At 46.8% G+C, this 23,005-nt stretch overlaps 1 protein-coding gene across 1 annotated transcript in view; it reads right to left on the bottom strand.

Moving 5' to 3' along the window:
* The window catches only part of SHTN1 (shootin 1), a 467,849-nt gene that overhangs the window by 17,186 nt on the left and 427,658 nt on the right, over window positions 1-23,005 (bottom strand). Inside the window, exons 16-17 of the mRNA XM_053692982.1 lie at window positions 21,406-21,526; window positions 1,672-1,852 (exon numbers count right to left, since the gene is read on the bottom strand). Coding sequence (XP_053548957.1) covers window positions 1,672-1,852; window positions 21,406-21,526 — 302 coding nt within the window. The remainder of the gene's footprint in view (window positions 1-1,671; window positions 1,853-21,405; window positions 21,527-23,005) is intronic.

Genomic DNA, 23,005 nt, shown 5'->3' with positions numbered 1-23,005 from the left:
CAAAACCCAGACAAAAGGTGATCACGGCTGCTGCGTTTCTTGATGAAGGTTATCGCTTTTAACACAACACTAAATCCCTGTGACTAAAAAAAATAATTATGATTTGAGAGTCCTCTTTACTCCCCCCGCACAAAATAAATAAATAAACTATCTTGCTTCCTACTAACTGCTGATAGACCAAGTTAGTCTGCAACCACAATGTATCAAAGGTGCTCACAAATTTACCCTGTACAAAGCTGGAACTTTTTTTTTTTTTTTTTTTAAGTTTTACACCACCAAGAAGACTTCATTTAACTCACAGATTTACATGTGTTACACGTCCCTTCATATAATGCTAACAAAAAAATATAACCATGAGAGATGCTGCTTACAAGTATGTGCTTAAACCTCGGTGTTAGTAACAGTATATGCCACTTCGTATAACGCTAACAAAAAATATAACCATTGGAGATGCTGTGTACAAGTATGCGCTTAAACCTCTGTGTAAGTAACTGTATATGTCACTTCGCATAACACTAACAAAAAATATAAACATGAGAGATGCTGCGTACAAGTATGCGCTAAAACCTCTGTGTAAGTAAAACCGTACTGTATATGTCACTTCGCATAACACTAACAAAAAATATAAACATGAGATATGCTACGTAAAAGTATGCGCTAAAACCTCTGTGTTAATAAAACTGTATGTGTCACTTCGTATAACGCTAACAAAAAAAATATAAACATGAGAGATGGTGTTTACAAGTATGCGCTAAAACCTATGTGTTAATAAAACTGTATTTGCCAATTTGCATAACGCTAAAACCTTGGGGACCGGGGGTGGTCTTAAATGAGTTCATCTGTTTAGTAGATCATCTCATTTAAAGGAGGTTTTAAGCCAACAGTGGCTGAAGGCAGAATCATCAAGCCTTTTTACAGTCTATATAAATAAATGCTGTAAAATGTACGGCCGTTGCTACCTATGATTATAGGGAGCCCACCACAAAGTCTGGGGGTTCATAGCACTCCCCCACTACTGTCTGGAGCAAGTATAAGGTGATAATGGAAAAGGCAGTTTGTAAGAAAGACAGAATTCTATTCTCATGACATTAGTAAAAGAAAAAAAAAAAAAAAAACTTGCTTAAAAGGCAGGCTTATTGTACCGGGAGTTTCTTACTCTCCTTTCACTCAATCTGCTTTGTCTTATGCCTGGAGAACAGGAAATCAAAGGTTTAATTAAGCATGATTACAATATTTGGCTGATCTCATTTGTCTCACCTACTTCCTTTTCTTTGACCTGACGAGCTACCTGACATTCTGGCAAGCAAAGACAAAAGAAAACAGAAACCAATTTAAAAAAATAAAAGCAAAAAAAAAAGCCAAGAAATGTAGGAAATACAAACTGATCCACACTTGCTATTGGGGCAGTGATGCTTTTACTCTGCACGAGCGCACAATGAACCTGCATGCTTATTAAAGTAACTGATCATCTATTAGATTAACCTCTTAACTTCACTGGCACCAAAGAATTTGAACCATGTCCAGAAAACCTGATTAATTATCCCAAATATTAATTAGTAGCACATCCAAATCATTTAAAAGCCTTTACGTATGGATGAACCTGCACAAAACAAAAAGAAATCCCAATAAACTCTGCATGGATCACATATAAACACCGTTTAAGGCACTTACTGAGACGCAATCTTTAAATGCATTTGTTTTTCTCTGAATGACAGCTGTTCAGCTCCAACTGGACTTCTGCACGTAGCTGTGGATCTGGCTTCCTTGGGATTCTGGCGGAGAGATGAATTGGTTGCAGAGCCCAAAACTGGCATTGATTTAGATTCAAGAGTGGCTAAAGTCCCCAATGGACCTGGTGGAGAGAAAGAAAAGGATTTAAAATTTCGTTCCTTCAAACTAAATGATTATATAGCTCGTTAACAAGGTAGGATTTTAACAATTTCAACAAACGTCTGCACAAACAGACCGATCAGCTCATGTTAGGAACTTGTCTGACGGTGCTACATTTGTAAGTTACTAACAATGGTGACATTCCTAAAATTGTAACATTACTTAAAGGGCCAATACAGTGAAAATGGACAATGACCCAATCACAAAATAAATTAAGTATATTGAAAATGTTTTTATTACACATAAACATTACAATCGCAAGGTGTTATATGTCCCTTTAAAAGACCATTATAGTGGAAAAAAAACTATTAACCCTTAGGCTTGTGCACTTGTTTTATTACAAATCTGATTTTGTACCGAAAATCCGTATTTTTGGTTCATTTTCAAGAAAACAAATATCCGAATGAATGCAACAAATACATTTGAAGAAAACAAAGAAATAATGACAAAATTCACCAGTATTCATTTGTTCCATTAAAATTACCTTTAGGGGTTAAATACATCTAGCGTGCTGGAGAGCCACGCTAATCCTGACACTTCTTCAGAGAACACTCTGGGATCTTCTCAGCTAATCATCCTGACACCTCTGCACAGAACACTCTGGGATCCACTAAACTAATCCTGACACTTCTGCACAGAACGCTCTGGGATCCGCTCAGCTAATCCTGACACTTCTGCACAGAATGCTCTGGGATCCGCTCAGCTAATTCTGACACTTTTGCACAGAACGCTCTGGGATCTGCTCAGCTAATCCTGACACTTCTGCACAGAACACTCTGGGATCTGCTCAGCTAATCCTGACACTTTTGCACAGAATGCTCTGGGATCCACTGCACTAATCCTGACACTTCTGCACAGAACGCTCTGGGATCCGCTCAGCTAATACGGATGCTTCTGCACAGAATGCTCTGGGGTCCGCTCAGCTAATCCTGACACTTCTGCACAGAATGCTCTGGGATCTTCAGCGCTAATCCTGACACTTCTGCACAGAACACTCTGGGATCTTCAGCGCTAATCCTGACACTTCTGCACAGAACGCTCAGGGATCCGCTGCGCTAATCCGGACACTTCTGCACAGAACGCTCAGGGATCCGCTGCACTAATCCTGAAACGTCTGCACAAAACACTCTGGGATCTGCTGTGTTACTCCTGACACTTCTGCACAGAACACTCTGGGACACGCTGCACTAATCCTGACACTTCTGCACAGAACACTCTGGGATCCGCTGTACTAATCCTGACGCTTCTGCACAGAACGCTCTGGGATCCGCTCAGCTAATCCGGACACTTCTGCACAGAACGCTCAGGGATCCGCTGCACTAATCCTGAAACTTCTGCACAAAACACTCTGGGATCTGCTGTGTTACTCCTGATACTTCTGCACAGAACACTCTGGGACACGCTGCACTAATCCTGACACTTCTGCACAGAACACTCTGGGATCCGCTGTACTAATCCTGACGCTTCTGCACAGAACGCTCTGGGATCCGCTCAGCTAATCCTGACACCTGCACAGAACAATGTGGGTTCTTCTGCACTAATCCTGACTCTTCTGCACAGAACGCTCTAGGATCTGCTGTGCTAATCAGGAGACTTCTGCACAGAACGCTCTGCACAGAACGCTCAGGGATCCGCTGCACTAATCCTGAAACTTCTGCACAGACCTTTCTGGGATCCGCTCAGCTAATCCTGACACTTCTGCACAGAACAATCTGGGATCCACTGCGCTAATCCGGACACTTCTGCACAGAACGCTCAGGGATCCGCTACACTAATCCTGAAACTTCTTCACAAAACACTCTGGGATCTGCTGTGTTAATCCTGACACTTCTGCACAGAACACTCTGGGATCCGCTCAGCTAATTCTGACACTTCTGCACAGAACGCTCTGGGATCCGCTCAGCTAATCCTGACACTTCTGCACAAAATGCTCTGGGATCCACTGCACTAATCCTGACACTTCTGCACAGAACACTCTGGGATCCGCTCAGCTAATCCTGACACTTCTGCACAGAACGTTCTGGGATCCGCTGCGCTAATCCGCTCTGAACTAATCCTGACACTTCTGCAGAGAACACTCTGGGATCCGCTGCACTAATCCTGATGCTTTTGCACAGAACGCTCTGGGATCCGCTCAGCTAATCCTGACACCTGCACAGAACAATGTGGGTTCTTCTGCACTAATCCTGACTCTTCTGCACAGAACGCTCTAGGATCTGCTGTGCTAATCATGAGACTTCTGCACAGAAAGCTTTGGGATCCGCTGCGCTAATCAGGAGACTTCTGCACAGAACACTCTGGGATCCGCTGCACTAATATTGACACTTCTGCACAGAACACTCTGGGATCTGCTGCACTAATACTGACACTTCTGCACAGAACGCTCTGGGATCTGCTGCGCTAATCCTGACACTTCTGCACAGAAAGCTCTGGGATCCGCTGCACTAATCCTGAAACTTCTGCACAGACTTTTCTGGGATCCGCTCAGCTAATCCTGACACTTCTGCACAGAACGCTCAGGGATCCGCTGCACTAATCCTGAAACTTCTGCACAGAACACTCTGGGATCCGCTCAGCTAATCCTGACACTTCTGCACAGAACAATCTGGGATCCACTGTGCTAATCCGGACACTTCTGCACAGAACACTCAGGGATCCGCTGCACTAATCCTGAAACTTCTGCACAAAACACTCTGGGATCTGCTGTGTTAATCCTGACACTTCTGCACAGAACACTCTGGGATCCGCTCAGCTAATCCTGACACTTCTGCACATAACGCTCTGGGATCCGCTCCGCTAATCCTGGCACTTCTGCACATAACGCTCTGGGATCCGCTCAGCTAATCCTGACACTTCTGCACAAAATGCTCTGGGATCCGCTCATCTAATCCTGACACTTCTGCACAGAACACTCTGGGACATGCTGCACTAATCCTGAAACTTCTGCACAAAACGCTCTGGGACATGCTGCACAAATCCTGACACTTCTGCACAGAACACTCTGGGATCTTCAGCGCTAATCCTGACACTTCTAAACAGAACTTTCTGGGATCTGTTGCGCTAATCTTGACACTTCAGCACAGATCTTTCTGGGATCCGCTGCGCTAATCTGGACACTTCTGCACAGAACGCTCAGGGATCCGCTGCACTAATCCAGACACTTCTGCACAGAACGGTCTGGGATCCGCTCAGCTAATCCTGACACTTCAGCACAAAAAGCTTCAGGATCCAATGCACAAAAAGCTTCAGGATCCTGAGACTTCTGCACAGAACGTTCTGGGATCCGCTGCACTAATCTTGACACTTCTGCACAGAACACTCTGGGGTCCGCTCAGCTAATCCTGAAACTTCTGCACAGAATGCTTTGGGATCTTCAGGGCTAATCCTGACACTTCTGCACAGCACACTCTGGGATCCGCTGCGATAATCCGGACACTTCTGCACAGAACACTCTGGGATCCGCTGCGCTAATCCTGAGACTTCTGCACATAACGTTCTGGGATCCGCTGCGCTAATCCTGACACTTCTGCACAGAACGCTCTGGGATCCGCTCAGCTAATCCTGACGCTTCTGCACAGAATGCTCTTGGATCCGCTCAGCTAATCCTGACACTTCTGCACAGAACACTGTAGGTTCTGCTGCGCTAAACCTGACACATCTGCACATAACGCTCTGGGATCTGCTGAGCTTCTTCTAGCCTGCTCTCCTTCCTGCTTGTCTCTCCCATGCAACAGCCACTGCCCTCCACCTGCCTACCAGCACAGCACAGCACAGGTAACTCCCTTTTTTTAACTTTCTTGCTACAGCCACTGCCCTCCCCCCCGCCTACCTGCACAGCACAGGTAACTCCCTTTGTTAACTTTCTTGCTACAGCCACTGCCCTGCCCCCCTCCTCCCAGCCCTCCCGCCTCCCAGCACCTATTTAATGGAGATTGCTGCTGCCTTACTCTGAGACTGCAGCTTCTTCTAGCCTGCTCTCCATCCGGCTTGTCTCTCCCATGCCACAGCCACTGCCCTCCCCTCCGTCTACCAGCACAGCACAGGTAACTCCCTTTGTTAACTTTCTTGTTACAGCCACTGCCCTGCCCCCCGCCTACCAGCCCTCCCATCTCCAAGCACCTATTTAATGGAAGTTGCTGCGCGACTGTGCAGCGGCGCGCCAAAGGCAAGCCCGTCTGCGCCCGTCCGCGCCTGGACTACATCCAGCGCCACTAACCCTGGCTCCCACAACTACCACAACGCCAGCACCCTCCTCCATCTCAACACCGGTAGATCCTCTGCCTGCCACCACGCATCCCACGATGAACACCATAGGACCCTTCACCTGCCGCAACTGTGCTTTCTCCTCCCTCCGAACCACTAACCTGCCAAACACCGCACGCGCCTTCTCCTCTCTCCGAACCACTAACCTGCCAGTCACCTCACGCAAAAACAACCACAACCACTTCAACTGCATCCTCCTCAACACCCGCTCAGTCCGCAAGCACGCCGTCGAAATCTGGAACCTGCTCAACTCCACCTCCCCAGATGTTGCCTTCCTTACTGAAACCTGGCTGAACCCCACATCAATGCATGACATCGCCATCCCCGACGGATACAAGATCTCCCACAAGGACCGCAGCAACTGACCGGGAGGAGGCATCGTCATCGTCCACAAACACTCCCTCCACGTCACAACCAGCTCTGACTACCACTCACCAGGCTTGGAACACCTATACTTCAAGATCCAGGTCAGTCCCAACACTACCCTCCGTGGCACCCTCATCTACAGACCTCCCGGACCTCGTCCTGCCTTCTGTGACTCCATCACCGACCTCATCGCACCCCACACCCTCCCCTCAACAGACTACATCCTCCTCGGTGATCTCAACTTCCACCTAGACAACCCCAATGACCACAACACTGCCAACCTCTTAGAAAACCTTGGAACCATCGGACTAAAGCAACTCGTAAACTCCCCAACCCACTTAGCCGGACACACACTCGACCCTATCTTCTCGGAAGGCAACCACATCTCAGTCAACCACATCACCGAACTTCATTGGACCGACCACCATTGCATACATTTTTCCTTCAAAAAACCCACCAAGTACCACCCACCCCGCAGAAACTGGAACAACATCACCGAAGACCAACTGCACTCCACCCTGAACAAGTGCCCCCAGCTACCTCCACAGATGCCAACTCCTACACCTGCAACCTCCACCACTGTCTCACAGACTGTGCCAACAACCTCGCCCCTCTCAAGAAACCGTCCAACCCCCCAACAAGGCTAGTTGGTTCACCCCTGCCCTGGAGATCCAGCAAGACCCCCTCAAATAAAACAGACTACAAAGAAGCCATCACTACCCACCACCACCTCATCAAAACCACCAAGAAGACAGCCATCCAAAATAGAATCAATGCCAAGGTCCACAACAGCAAGGAGCTATTCACAGTCATCAAGGAATTCTCCAATCCCAACAGCGACACCAACGACATCCCGCCCTCCCTGGACCTCTGCAATAACCTCACAATTTACTTCCACCGCAAGATCGTCGACATCTATGACAGCTTTGTGCCCCAGAACTCACCCACCACCGCCTACCCACCAACTCCCACCGATACCTCACCCAAATACACCACTGCCTACCCCCCACTGACCATCTGGAGCCCCCTCACTAGAGAGGAAACCATCAGAATCATGAGATCGATCCACTCCGGAGCACCCTCAGACCCATGCCCGCATCACATTTTCAACAAAGCAGGTGACACCATCGCCCCGAGTTCTGCAGCACCATCAACTGCTCCATCGAAACCGGCACCTTCCCAGATGATTGGAAACACGCAGAATTAAAACCCCTACTGAAAAAACCCATGGCTGACCCCAATGATTCGAAGAACTACCGCCCAATCTCTTTGCTCCCCTTTGTGGGCAAAGTCATCGAGAAGTCCAACAACGCGCAACTCGTTGACTACATCGAAGCCAACCACACCCTGGATCCCTCCCAATCCGGTTTCAGAAGCAACCACAGCACCGAGACCGCCCTACTCGCCGCCACAGACGACATCCTTGCCCTACTCGACCGAGGAGAGACCGCCGCCCTCATTCTCCTAGACCTCTCAGCAGCATTCGGCACTGTCTCCCACCTCACCCTCCGCAACCGACTACACAATGCCGGCATACGCGACAAAGCCCTGGAATGGATCACCTCCTTCTTCACCGGCAGAACCCAGAAAGTTAGACTCCCAACCCTTCACCTCCAAGCCCACAGAAATCAGCTGCTGTGTACCCCAAGGCTCTTCGCTGAGCCCCACCCTATTCAACATCTACATGGCCCCTCTCGCCGCCATTGCCCGACGACACAACCTCAACATCGTCTCCTACGCCGACGACACCCAGCTAATCATCTCACTCACCAGTGACCGCACCACCGCCAAGAGAAACGTCCACGAAGGGCTGACAGCAGTCGCCACCTGGATGAGCTACAACTGCCTAAAGCTGAACGCAGACAAGACCGAAGTCCTCTTCCTCAGTCCCACCACATCCGCTTGGAATAACTCCTGGTGGCCCACAGCCCTCGGACACCCTCCAACCCCCACCGACCATGCACAAAATCTAGGCGTCATCCTGGACTCATCACTCTCCATGGACCGGAAAATCAACGCTGTCTCTTCTGCATGCTTCCACACACTTCACCTGCTGTGAAAGATCTTCAAATGGATCCCAACCGAGATCAGGAAGACTGTCACTCACGCCCTCGTCATCAGCTGACTGGACTATGGTAACGCACTCTACGCTGGCACCACCATCAAGCTCCAAAAGAGACTACAGCGCATCCAGAACTCCTCGGCCAGACTAATCCTGGACATCCCTCGTCAATGCCACATCACCAAACACCTGCGGGACCTGCACTGGCTCCCCATCAACAAAAGAATAACCTTCAATCTTCTCACCCATACATTCAAGGCCCTCCACAACATCGGTCCCGAATACTTGAACCACCACGTTACCTTCTACACCCCTGCCAGACAACTTTGATCAGCCGACCAAGCCCTCGCTGTCATCCCCCGCATCAGGAAAACCACAGCAGGAGGCAGATCCTTCTCTCACCTGGCAGCCAAGACTTGGAACACCCTCCCGCTGCACCTCAGACAAGCTACCGCCCTAACTAAGTTCAGAAAGGACCTCAAGACCTGGCTCTTCGACTGAACTGCAACCCTCAGCACCTTGAGACCCTTACGGGGGAATAGCCGCGCTATACAAGAACCCGATAGATAGAGCTAATCCTGACACTTCTGCACAAAACATTGTGGGATCTGCTGTGCTAATCCTGACACTTCTACACAGAACGCTCTGGGACACGCTGCGCTAATCCTGAGACTTCTGCACAGAACGCTCTGGGATCCGCTCAGCTAATCCTGACGCTTCTGCACAGAACGCTCTGGGATCCGCTCAGCTAATCCTGACACTTCTGCACAGAACACTGTGGGTTATGCTGCGCTAATCCTGACACTTCTGCACAGAACCCTCTGGGATCTGCAGCGCTAATCCTGACACTTCTGCACAGAACCCTCTGTTATCCGCTGCACTAATCCTGACACTTCTGCACAGAAAGCTTTGGGATTTGCTGTGCTAATCCTGAGACTTCTGCACAGAATGTTCTGGGATCCGCTGCGCTAATCTGGACACTTCTGCACAGAACGCTCAGGGATCCGCTGCACTAATCCTGACACTTCTGCACAGAACGCTCTGGGATCCACTCAGCTAGCCCTGACCCTTCTGCACAAAAAGCTTCAGGATCTGCTGCGCTAATCCTGAGACTTCTGCATAGAACGTTTTGGGATCTGCAGCGCTAATCCTGACACTTCTGCACAGAATGCTCAGGGATCTGCTCAGCTAATTCTGACACTTCTGCACAGAACGCTCAGGGATCTGCTCAGCTAATTCTGACACTTCTGCACAGAACGTTCTGGGATCGGCTGTGCTAATCCTGAGACTTCTGCACAGAACGCCCAGGGATCCCCTCAGCTTATCCTGAAACTTCTGCACAGAATGATCTAGGTTCTGCTGTGCTAATCCTGACACTTATGAACAGAATACTCTGGGATCTTCAGCGCAAATCCTGACACTTCTGCACAGAACGCTCTGGGATCTGCTGTGCTAATCCTGACACTTCTGCACAGAACGTTCTGGGATCCGCTGCGCTCATCCGGACACTTCTGCACAGAACACCCTGGGGTCCACTCAGCTAACCCTGACACTTCTGCACAAAAAGCATCGGGATCCGCTGCACTAATCCTGACACTTCAGCGCTAATCCTGACACTTCTGCACAGAACACTCTGGGATCTGCTGAGCTAATCCTGACACTTCTGCACTAAACACTCTGGGATCTGCTGCTCAGCTAATCCTGATGCTTCTGCACAGAACGCTCTGGGATCCGCTCAGCTAATCCTGACACTTTTGCACAAAACACTCTGGGATCTGCTGCGCTAATCTTGACACTTCTGCACAGAACGCTCTGGGATCCGCTGCGCTAATCCTGAGACTGCTGCACAGAACGTTCTGGGATACACTGTGCTAATCCTGACACTTCTTTATAGAATGCTCAGGGATCCGCTCAGCTAATTCTGATACTTCTGCACAGAACATTCTGGGATCTGCTGCGCTAATCCTGACACTTCTGCACAGAACACTAGGTTCTGCTGTGCTAATCCGGACACTTCTGCACAGAACGCTCTGGGATCTGCACCACTAATCCTGACACTTCTGCACAGAATGCTCTAGGATCTGCACTGCTAATCTTGACACTTCAGCAAAGAACTTTCTGGTATACGCTGCTCTAATCCTGACACTTCTGCACAGAACGTTCTGTGATCCGTGGCACTAATCCTGACACTTCTGAATAGAAAGCTTTGGGATCCGCTCAGCTAATCCTGAGACTTCTGCACAAAAAGCTTCAAAATCCGCTGCGTTAATCCTGAGACTTCTGCACAGAACGTTTTGGGATCCTCTGCACTAATCCTGACACTTCTGCACAGAACGCTCAGGGATCCCCTCAGCTAATTCTGACACTTCAGTACAGAACGCTTTTGGACACGTTGCACTAATCTTGACACTTCTGCACAGAGCGCTCTGGGATCTGCTTAGATAATCCTGACACTTCTGCACAGAACGCTCTGGGACACGTTGCACTAATCCTGACACTTCTGCACAGAGCGCTCTGGGATCCGCTGCATTAATCCTGACACTTCTGCACAGAACGCTCCGGGACACGCTGCACTAATCCTGAGACATCTACACAGAACGCTTTGGGACACGCTGCGCGAATCCTGAGACTTCTGCACAGAACGCTCTGGGATCTGCTGAGCTAATCCTGACACTTCTGCACAAAACCCTCTGGGATCTACTGAGCTAATCCTGAGACTTCTGCACAGAACGCTCTGGGATCTGCTGAGCTAATCCTGACACGTCTGCACAAAACACTCTGGGATCTGCTGTGTTAATCCTGACACTTCTGCTCAGAACACTGTGGGATCCGCTCAGCTAATCCTGATGCTTCTGCACAAAACACTCTGGGATCTGCTGAGCTAATCCTGACACTTCTGCACAAAACACTCTGGGATCCGCTGTGCTAATCCTGACACTTCTGCACAAAACACTCTGGGATCCGCTGAGCTAATCCTGACACTTCTGCACAGAACACTGTGGGATCTGCTGAGCTAATCCTGACACGTCTGCACAGAACACTGTGGGATCCACTGAGCTAATCCTGACACTCTGCACAGAACACTCTGGGATCTGCTGAGCTAATCCTGACACTTCTGCAAAGAACACTCTGGGATCTGCAGCGCTAATCATTACACTTCTGCACAGAACGCTCTGGGATCTGCTGCTCAGCTAATCCTGATACTTCTGCACAGAACGCTCTGGGATCCGCTCAGCTAATCCTGACACTTTTGCACAAAACACTCTGGGATCTGCTGCGCTAATCTTGACACTTCTGCACAGAACGCTCTGGGATCCGCTGCGCTAATCCTGAGACTGCTGCACAGAACGTTCTGGGATACACTGTGCTAATCCTGACACTTCTTCATAGAATGCTCAGGGATCCGCTCAGCTAATTCTGATACTTCTGCACAGAACATTCTGGGATCCGCTGCACTAATCCTGACACTTCTGCACAGAACACTAGGTTCTGCTGTGCTAATCCGGACACTTCTGCACAGAACGCTCTGGGATCTGCACCACTAATCCTGACACTTCTGCACAGAATGCTCTAGGATCTGCACTGCTAATCTTGACACTTCAGCAAAGAACTTTCTGGGATACGCTGCTCTAATCCTGACACTTCTGCACAGAAAGTTCTGTGATCCGTGGCAATAATCCTGACACTTCTGAATAGAAAGCTTCGGGATCCGCTCAGCTAATCCTGAGACTTCTGCACAAAAAGCTTCAAGATCCGCTGCGTTAATCCTGAGACTTCTGCACAGAACGTTTTGGGATCCTCTGCACTAATCCTGACACTTCTGCACAAAACGCTCAGGGATCCCCTCAGCTAATTCTGACACTTCAGTACAGAACGCTCTTGGACACGTTGCACTAATCTTGACACTTCTGCACAGAGCGCTCTGGGATCTGCTTAGATAATCCTGACACTTCTGCACAGAACGCTCTGGGACACGTTGCACTAATCCTGACACTTCTGCACAGAGCCCTCTGGGATCCGCTACGTTAATCCTGACACTTCTGCACAGAACGCTCCGGGACACACTGCACTAATCCTGAGACATCTACACAGAACGCTTTGGGACACGCTGCGCGAATCCTGAGACTTCTGCACAGAACGCTCTGTGATCTGCTGAGCTAATCCTGACACTCTGCACAGAACACTCTGGGATCTGCTGAGCTAATCCTGACACTTCTGCAAAGAACACTCTGGGATCTGCAGCGCTAATCATTACACTTCTGCACAGAACGCTCTGGGATCTGCTGAGCTAATCCTGACACTTCTGCACAAAACACTCTGGGATCTGCTGTGCTAATCCTGAGACTTCTGCACAGAACACTCTGGGATTTGCTGTGCTCATCTTGACACTTCAGCACAGAACTTTCTGGGATCCGCTGCTCTAATCCTGACACTTCTGAACAGAAAGTTTCGGGATCTGTTCAGCTAATCCTGAGACTTCTGCACAGAATGTTCTGGGATCCGCTCAGCTAATCCTGACACTTCTGCACAGAACGTTCTGAGATCCTCTGCGCTAATCCTGACACTTCTGCACAGAACGTTCTGGGACACGCCGCACTAATCCTGAGACTTCTACACAGAACACTCTGGGACACGCTGCGCTAATCCTGAGACTTCTACACAGAACGCTCTGGGACACGCTCAGCTAATCCTGAGACTTCTGCACAGAATGCTCTGGGACACGCTCAGCTAATCCTGAGACTTCTGCACAGAATGCTCTGGGACACGCTGTGCTAATCCTGAGACTTCTGCACAGAACACTCTGGGACACGCTGCGCTAATCCTGAAACTTCTGCACAGAACGCTCTGGGACACGCTGCACTAATCCTGAGACTTCTACACAGAACGCTCTGGGACACGCTCAGATAATCCTGACACTTCTGCACAGAACACTCTGGGATCCGCTCAGATAATCCTGACACTTCTGCACAGAACACTCTGGGATCTGCTAAAATAATCCTGAAACTTCTACTCAGAATGCTTTGGGATCTGCTGAGCTAATCCTGATACTTCTGCACAAAACACTCTGGGATCTGCTGTGCTAATCCTGACACTTCTGCACAGAATGCTCTGGGATCCGCTGCGCTAATCCTGACATTTCTGCACAGAACGCTCTGGGATCCGCTCAGCTAATCCTGACACTTCTGCACAGAAAGCTCTGGCATCCGCTGCGCTAATCCTGACACTTCTGCACAGAGCGCTCTGGGATACGCTGAGATAATCCTGAAACTTCTGCACAGAGCGCTCTGGGATACGCTGAGATAATCCTGAAACTTCTGCACGGAGCGCTCTGGGATCTGCTTAGATAATCCTGACACTTCTGCACAGAATGCTCTGGGATCTGCTGGGCTAATCCTGACACTTCTGCACAGAACCCTCTGGGATCCGCTGCGCTAATCCTGACACTTCTACTCAGTACACTCTGGGATCCACTGCAGTAATCCTGACACTTCTGGACAGAACGCTTTGGGATCCGCTTCACTAATCCTGACACTTCTGCTCAGTGTGCTCTGGGATCCGCTGCACTAATCCTGACATTTCTGCTCAGTATGCTCTGGGATACGCTGCACTAATCCTGACACTTCTACACAGAACGCTCTGGGATCCGTTGAACTTATTCTGAAACTTCTGCACAGAACACTCTGGGATCCACTGCACTAATCCTGACACTTCTGCTCAGTACGCTCTGGGATCCACTGCACTAATTCTGAAACTTCTGCACAGAACACTCTGGGATCCGCTGCACTAATCCTGACACTTCTGCTCAGTACGTTCTGGGATCCACTGCACTAATTCTGAAAATTCTGCTGAGTATGCTCTGGGATCCGCTGCGCTAATCCTTACACTTCTGCTCAGTACACTCTGGGATCGGCTGCATTAATCCTGATACTTCTACACAGAACGCTCTGGGACACGCTCAGCTAATCCTGAGACTTCTGCACAGAATGCTCTGGGACACGCTCAGCTAATCCTGAGACTTCTGCACAGAATGCTCTGGGACACGCTGTGCTAATCCTGAGACTTCTGCACAGAACACTCTGGGACACGCTGCGCTAATCCTGAAACTTCTGCACAGAACGCTCTGGGACACGCTGCACTAATCCTGAGACTTCTACACAGAACGCTCTGGGACACGCTCAGATAATCCTGACACTTCTGCACAGAACACTCTGGGATCCGCTCAGATAATCCTGACACTTCTGCACAGAACACTCTGGGATCTGCTAAAATAATCCTGAAACTTCTACTCAGAATGCTTTGGGATCTGCTGAGCTAATCCTGATACTTCTGCACAAAACACTCTGGGATCTGCTGTGCTAATCCTGACACTTCTGCACAGAATGCTCTGGGATCCGCTGCGCTAATCCTGACATTTCTGCACAGAACGCTCTGGGATCCGCTCAGCTAATCCTGACACTTCTGCACAGAAAGCTCTGGCATCCGCTGCGCTAATCCTGACACTTCTGCACAGAGCGCTCTGGGATACGCTGAGATAATCCTGAAACTTCTGCACAGAGCGCTCTGGGATACGCTGAGATAATCCTGAAACTTCTGCACGGAGCGCTCTGGGATCTGCTTAGATAATCCTGACACTTCTGCACAGAATGCTCTGGGATCTGCTGGGCTAATCCTGACACTTCTGCACAGAACCCTCTGGGATCCGCTGCGCTAATCCTGACACTTCTACTCAGTACACTCTGGGATCCACTGCAGTAATCCTGACACTTCTGGACAGAACGCTTTGGGATCCGCTTCACTAATCCTGACACTTCTGCTCAGTGTGCTCTGGGATCCGCTGCACTAATCCTGACATTTCTGCTCAGTATGCTCTGGGATACGCTGCACTAATCCTGACACTTCTACACAGAACGCTCTGGGATCCGTTGAACTTATTCTGAAACTTCTGCACAGAACACTCTGGGATCCACTGCACTAATCCTGACACTTCTGCTCAGTACGCTCTGGGATCCACTGCACTAATTCTGAAACTTCTGCACAGAACACTCTGGGATCCGCTGCACTAATCCTGACACTTCTGCTCAGTACGTTCTGGGATCCACTGCACTAATTCTGAAAATTCTGCTGAGTATGCTCTGGGATCCGCTGCGCTAATCCTTACACTTCTGCTCAGTACACTCTGGGATCGGCTGCATTAATCCTGATACTTCTACACAGAACGCTCTGGGACACGCTCAGCTAATCCTGAGACTTCTGCACAGAATGCTCTGGGACACGCTCAGCTAATCCTGAGACTTCTGCACAGAATGCTCTGGGACACGCTGTGCTAATCCTGAGACTTCTGCACAGAACACTCTGGGACACGCTGCGCTAATCCTGAAACTTCTGCACAGAACGCTCTGGGACACGCTGCACTAATCCTGAGACTTCTACACAGAACGCTCTGGGACACGCTCAGATAATCCTGACACTTCTGCACAGAACACTCTGGGATCCGCTCAGATAATCCTGACACTTCTGCACAGAACACTCTGGGATCTGCTAAAATAATCCTGAAACTTCTACTCAGAATGCTTTGGGATCTGCTGAGCTAATCCTGATACTTCTGCACAAAACACTCTGGGATCTGCTGTGCTAATCCTGACACTTCTGCACAGAATGCTCTGGGATCCGCTGCGCTAATCCTGACATTTCTGCACAGAACGCTCTGGGATCCGCTCAGCTAATCCTGACACTTCTGCACAGAAAGCTCTGGCATCCGCTGCGCTAATCCTGACACTTCTGCACAGAGCGCTCTGGGATACGCTGAGATAATCCTGAAACTTCTGCACAGAGCGCTCTGGGATACGCTGAGATAATCCTGAAACTTCTGCACGGAGCGCTCTGGGATCTGCTTAGATAATCCTGACACTTCTGCACAGAATGCTCTGGGATCTGCTGGGCTAATCCTGACACTTCTGCACAGAACCCTCTGGGATCCGCTGCGCTAATCCTGACACTTCTACTCAGTACACTCTGGGATCCACTGCAGTAATCCTGACACTTCTGGACAGAACGCTTTGGGATCCGCTTCACTAATCCTGACACTTCTGCTCAGTGTGCTCTGGGATCCGCTGCACTAATCCTGACATTTCTGCTCAGTATGCTCTGGGATACGCTGCACTAATCCTGACACTTCTACACAGAACGCTCTGGGATCCGTTGAACTTATTCTGAAACTTCTGCACAGAACACTCTGGGATCCACTGCACTAATCCTGACACTTCTGCTCAGTACGCTCTGGGATCCACTGCACTAATTCTGAAACTTCTGCACAGAACACTCTGGGATCCGCTGCACTAATCCTGACACTTCTGCTCAGTACATTCTGGGATCCACTGCACTAATTCTGAAAATTCTGCTGAGTATGCTCTGGGATCCGCTGCGCTAATCCTTACACTTCTGCTCAGTACACTCTGGGATCGGCTGCATTAATCCTGATACTTCTACACAGAACGCTCTGGGACACGCTCAGCTAATCCTGAGACTTCTGCACAGAATGCTCTGGGACACGCTCAGCTAATCCTGAGACTTCTGCACAGAATGCTCTGGGACACGCTGTGCTAATCCTGAGACTTCTGCACAGAACACTCTGGGACACGCTGCGCTAATCCTGAAACTTCTGCACAGAACGCTCTGGGACACGCTGCACTAATCCTGAGACTTCTACACAGAACGCTCTGGGACACGCTCAGATAATCCTGACACTTCTGCACAGAACACTCTGGGATCCGCTCAGATAATCCTGACACTTCTGCACAGAACACTCTGGGATCTGCTAAAATAATCCTGAAACTTCTACTCAGAATGCTTTGGGATCTGCTGAGCTAATCCTGATACTTCTGCACAAAACACTCTGGGATCTGCTGTGCTAATCCTGACACTTCTGCACAGAATGCTCTGGGATCCGCTGCGCTAATCCTGACATTTCTGCACAGAACGCTCTGGGATCCGCTCAGCTAATCCTGACACTTCTGCACAGAAAGCTCTGGCATCCGCTGCGCTAATCCTGACACTTCTGCACAGAGCGCTCTGGGATACGCTGAGATAATCCTGAAACTTCTGCACAGAGCGCTCTGGGATACGCTGAGATAATCCTGAAACTTCTGCACGGAGCGCTCTGGGATCTGCTTAGATAATCCTGACACTTCTGCACAGAATGCTCTGGGATCTGCTGGGCTAATCCTGACACTTCTGCACAGAACCCTCTGGGATCCGCTGCGCTAATCCTGACACTTCTACTCAGTACACTCTGGGATCCACTGCAGTAATCCTGACACTTCTGGACAGAACGCTTTGGGATCCGCTTCACTAATCCTGACACTTCTGCTCAGTGTGCTCTGGGATCCGCTGCACTAATCCTGACATTTCTGCTCAGTATGCTCTGGGATACGCTGCACTAATCCTGACACTTCTACACAGAACGCTCTGGGATCCGTTGAACTTATTCTGAAACTTCTGCACAGAACACTCTGGGATCCACTGCACTAATCCTGACACTTCTGCTCAGTACGCTCTGGGATCCACTGCACTAATTCTGAAACTTCTGCACAGAACACTCTGGGATCCGCTGCACTAATCCTGACACTTCTGCTCAGTACGTTCTGGGATCCACTGCACTAATTCTGAAAATTCTGCTGAGTATGCTCTGGGATCCGCTGCGCTAATCCTTACACTTCTGCTCAGTACACTCTGGGATCGGCTGCATTAATCCTGATACTTCTGCACAGAACGCTCTGGGATCCGCTGCACTAAGTCTCCGATTAGCGCAGTCCAGGGCTATGTGAAATAGGGTCAGGATAAGTGCGGCTCTCCAGCATTATAGAGGTAAGTATAAGGCTATAGCGAACTTTATCATCTGTAGCAAAGAAACATTTACATTCGTTTAATGAAAACAATTGTAAATCTTCCCCGAATATGCAGTATTTCTTTAGTTTAAAATGAAACTAATATGGAATAGAGCAGCAGATGAATATTCAGAAAACACACATTTTTTAAAGTATTCGTTCCAAAAGATTTGGACAAAGAAAATTTTTCGATGCTGCACATCTCTACTAACTATACACCACTAGGGTAACAGATCTAATTGTTGCAGATGTAAGTGTCTCAAAGCAGGATTTATACACTGCTTTTGGCAATGTCCAAAAAAAAAAAAAAAAAAAATGATATAAAGGTTACTTATTGGCTAAACAAATTTGTCGAAAAGAAAATATATTTAGATAAAACACATTTTCTTTATATATTCCAAAGCAGACACGTTAAACAATTTAAGTTTAACTAATACTAACGCTGCGGAATCTGTTGGCGCTCTACAAATACCTGATAATAATGATACTACCAAACTCATAGGTAAACATCTAATTTTAAAATCATGGAAATCCAAAAATAGTCTGATGTTTAGTACTTTTGTGAAAAATGTTAGACTAACTTGAACTGGAACAATGCCATTAGACAATTTTTTTCAGAAAGAAAAATACGCGCCTTCTTTCAGAAAAGGGGAGAAGTTATTAAATCCCTCCAGATTAATTTACAAATACAAATCATTTGCCTCTTTCACAAATCACGTTTCTTAGCACTTCAATCGTCGCCCCAGTGATTTGGACAAAAGCTTTCTTCTCTATATACTAAGGTTAAATCATTCAGTTTTTATTTTCTGTCTTTCTTATGATCTATAGAAAAATGAGATATCTAGGTGCATATACTCATTGGTTTACTAGCTTTTTATGATAGTAAGATTGAAATTGCCACTATTACATAATTGTTTACAGAAGAATTTAGATTGATTTTATATTTCACTTTTTACGCTTTTTCTAGAATAAATTTTATGTTCCGTCTTGAACCATACATAAGATTTTTTATTTTTTTACTATTGTACTGTGACCTTAATAAAAAATAAATAAAGCTAGCACCTACTTTCATGTATAGAACTGCATTATTATTATTATTATCAGGTATTTGTAGAGCGCCAACAGAATCCGCAGCGCGACTGCATGCATCATCTACTCCGCTACAAGAGGTGAGTGGAAATGTCAAATTTAAACTGATAAAAAGACATTAGACAGTAATTTTGCACACATGACTATATATAAAGAACTTTCATATTAACTTTAATCCCCCCTCTTACCACTGAGATTGTAATATTTAAATGTGTGCAGTAAAACAAATTTGCAGTATAGTTTTGTTATTTATTTGCCCCCTCTTACTGTAATTTAAATCTAAACATTGTGTATTGTTCTGTAGTGAAAACTGAAAGTGCGTATGGCAGGCTTCACAAGGCTAACCTTACCACATATCTGTACCTAATTTACAGTCTTATTTCTTAATTTCTGCTGAAGTCCAACAATGGAGATTTTGTTAAAGGGGCAGACAACACCAGAATTTTTGTTGTTTTAAAAGATAGATAATTCCTTAATTACCAATTCCCCAGTTTTGCATAACTAACACAGTTATAATTATACACGTTTTACCTCTGTAATTACCTTGTATCTAAGCCTCAGCAGACTGCCCCCTTATTTCAGTTCTTTTGACAGACATGCATTTTAGCCAATCGGAGCTTTCTCCATGGTAAATTCATGTGCATGAGCTCAATGTTATCTATATGAAACACGTGAACTAATGCCCTCTAGTGGTGAAAAACTATCAAAATGCATTTAAGATTAGAGGCGGCTTTCAAGGTCTAAGAAATTAACATATGAACCTCCTAGGTTTAGATTTCAACTAAGATTACCAAGAGAACAAAGCAAAATTGGTGATAAAAGTAAATTGGTAAGTTGTTTAAAATTACATGCCCTATTTGAAACATGAAAGTTTTTTTTGGACTGGACTGTCCCTTTAACATAATGCTAGTGGTAATTCCTGTCTTTTCCAGACTCCAGCCTTTATTGGTTACTCCAAATAAGGAAAGTGGAGTGGTGGAGTGACCATTAAACAGGGCCAGACTGGGAATAAAAATCACTGGAAAAATGTGAAGATCAGCCTTATTTTCCATTGAGTACATAGAATGCACATAGCCCATCTTTCTCAAGGGGATTACTCGGATAATCCTAACCCCAATATTTTTTGTCAGAATTAAATTATATTAGTTTGTTAGTAAAATAAAATGCCAAAATGTTGTAATATAAGCACAGCACAACCCAATGTCACCCATGACCCCCTTTTACTGTGTGAAAATTGCAAGTCAATAGATAATAAATCAAAAAGTAATGTGATCAGGGGGCAGTCTGCAGAGGCTTAGATACAAAGTAATAAAAGAGGTAAAAAGTATCGGTTGTGCAAAACTGATGAATGGGTAATAAAGGGATTGTCTATCTTTTTAAACAATACATTTTTTTAGGGATAGACTGTCCCTTTAATACATATAGCTCAGCTGCACCACCCCTTTAAATTGTAGCTGACCATCCCCAGCTGCTGCTGCCCACCAGAAGATCTCCTGGTGTCCTGGTAGACCTATCCAGCCCTGCCATTACAAAAACAACTGCAGCAAACAAGGTATTGTGTTCTAATATAGTTCTGAGACTCCTAATATGTTAACCTATTGGAGGACTGCAGACCACTGTAGTTACAAGTTCTTTACCGTCCGTTCATCATCTAATATGACATTTATCTGCTCTATCAGTGAACACAGATTTATAGTAAAACTACAGATAATGATATATTTTCTTCAGCTACACAAACATTCTCTTGACCATTTGCTTTAATACAGGACCCTGTACAAAGCTTCAGCTGCTGTTTTCATCCTTTTCTCGATCTTAGGAGTTTTTTCCACCGGTAAATAACATTAAACTTACTAGACGAATCCTGCTCTGTTGTCACTTTCCTGCGTCGTAAGATTCTTTCTAGCTCGGTCTCTGTGGAAGCTGTACCTAGTCCTTTGTGTTTTCTTACATTGCCAGACGAGTTCAGAGAGTCCTAAAGTAGAATTGGAAAATGAATTGCTCTAATTGAAAGTGAATTTAAACTCAATGTTATTGTGACTAAAATAAAATGGCATTGTAACCCCTTCACAACCAGTGAAAAACACAGGAGAATTTGTAGCATTTTTCCTATCACTCTGTTTAAACAGAAATAGAGCCATTGTTTTTTGTTATTTTCCTACAAAAAACATACATTATGCTTACCATGTAATTTCCTTTCCTTCTGTACCGGGAGAGTCCACAGCTGCATTTCTTACTTCTGGGAAATACTGAACCTGGCCACCAAAAGGAGGCAGACACACCCCAGCCCAAGGCTTAAATACCTCCCCCACTTCCCTCATCCCCCAGCCATACTGCCGAGGGAACAAGGAACAGTAAGAGAAATATCAGGGTGAAAAAGGTGCCAGAAGAATAAATTAAAATTTAGAGCCGCCCATCAGAGAACACAGACAGGAGCTGTGGACTCTCCCTGTACAGAAGGAAAGGAAATTATATGGTAAGCATAATTTATGATTTCCTTCTTAATACAGGGAGAGTTCACAGCTGCATTCCTTAGTTGTGGGAAATTATACCCAAGCTCCAGATGACACTGAATGCTAACGGGAGGATAAAAAAAAAAAGAGGTGGCCCCTAATCTGAGGGTACCACATCCTGCAAAACCATTCTCCCGAAGGCTGCTTTAGCAGAAGCAAAAAACATCAAACTTGTAAAATTTGGAAAAAGAATGTAAGGAGGACCAGGTAGCCACCTTACAAATCTGATCCATAGAGGCCTCATTTTTGAAGGCCCAAGAGGAAGCCACTGCTCTCGTAGAATGAGCCGTAATCCTCGGAGGAGGCTTAAGACCCGCTGACTCATATGCTAAGTGGATGACACTTCTCAACCAAAAGGATAAGGAAGTCGAAGAGACCCTCTGACCCCTACGCTTCCCAGAAGAGATAACAAACAGATAAGAAGTTTGTCTAAATTCCTTCGTAGCCTGAAGATAGAACTTTAAGGCACAAACCACATCTAGATTGTGCAGTAAACGTTCCTTCGATGAAGAAGTATTAGGACATAAGGAAGGAACCACAATTTCTTTATTGATGTTGCGATTTAACACAACCTTAGGAAGAAATCCTAACTTATTTCGTAGAACAGCCTTATCAGCATGGAACACCAGATAAGGAGGGTCACATTGCAAGGCAGCAATCTCAGAGACTCTGCGTGCAGAAGCAATAGCTAGTAGAAAAATAACCTTCCAAAACAACAACTTAATGTCAACCTCATGCATAGGCTCAAACGGAGCCCGTTGCAAACTTTAAGAAAAAGATTTAAAATCCAAGGAGGAGCATTAGATCTCAACACCGGCCTGATCCTAGTCAGAACCTTAACAAAAGACTGTACATCCGGAAGCTCAGTGAGCCTTTTGTACAGTAAAACAGACAGGGCCGCAATCTGTCCCTTCAAGGAACTAGTTGAGAGTCCCTTCTCC

This window comes from Bombina bombina, chromosome 9, assembly GCF_027579735.1.
Source record: "Bombina bombina isolate aBomBom1 chromosome 9, aBomBom1.pri, whole genome shotgun sequence".
Lineage (NCBI taxonomy): Eukaryota > Metazoa > Chordata > Amphibia > Anura > Bombinatoridae > Bombina > Bombina bombina.
Note: the sequence above shows the minus strand (reverse complement) of the source record. Positions and strands in the feature narration are given on the sequence as shown.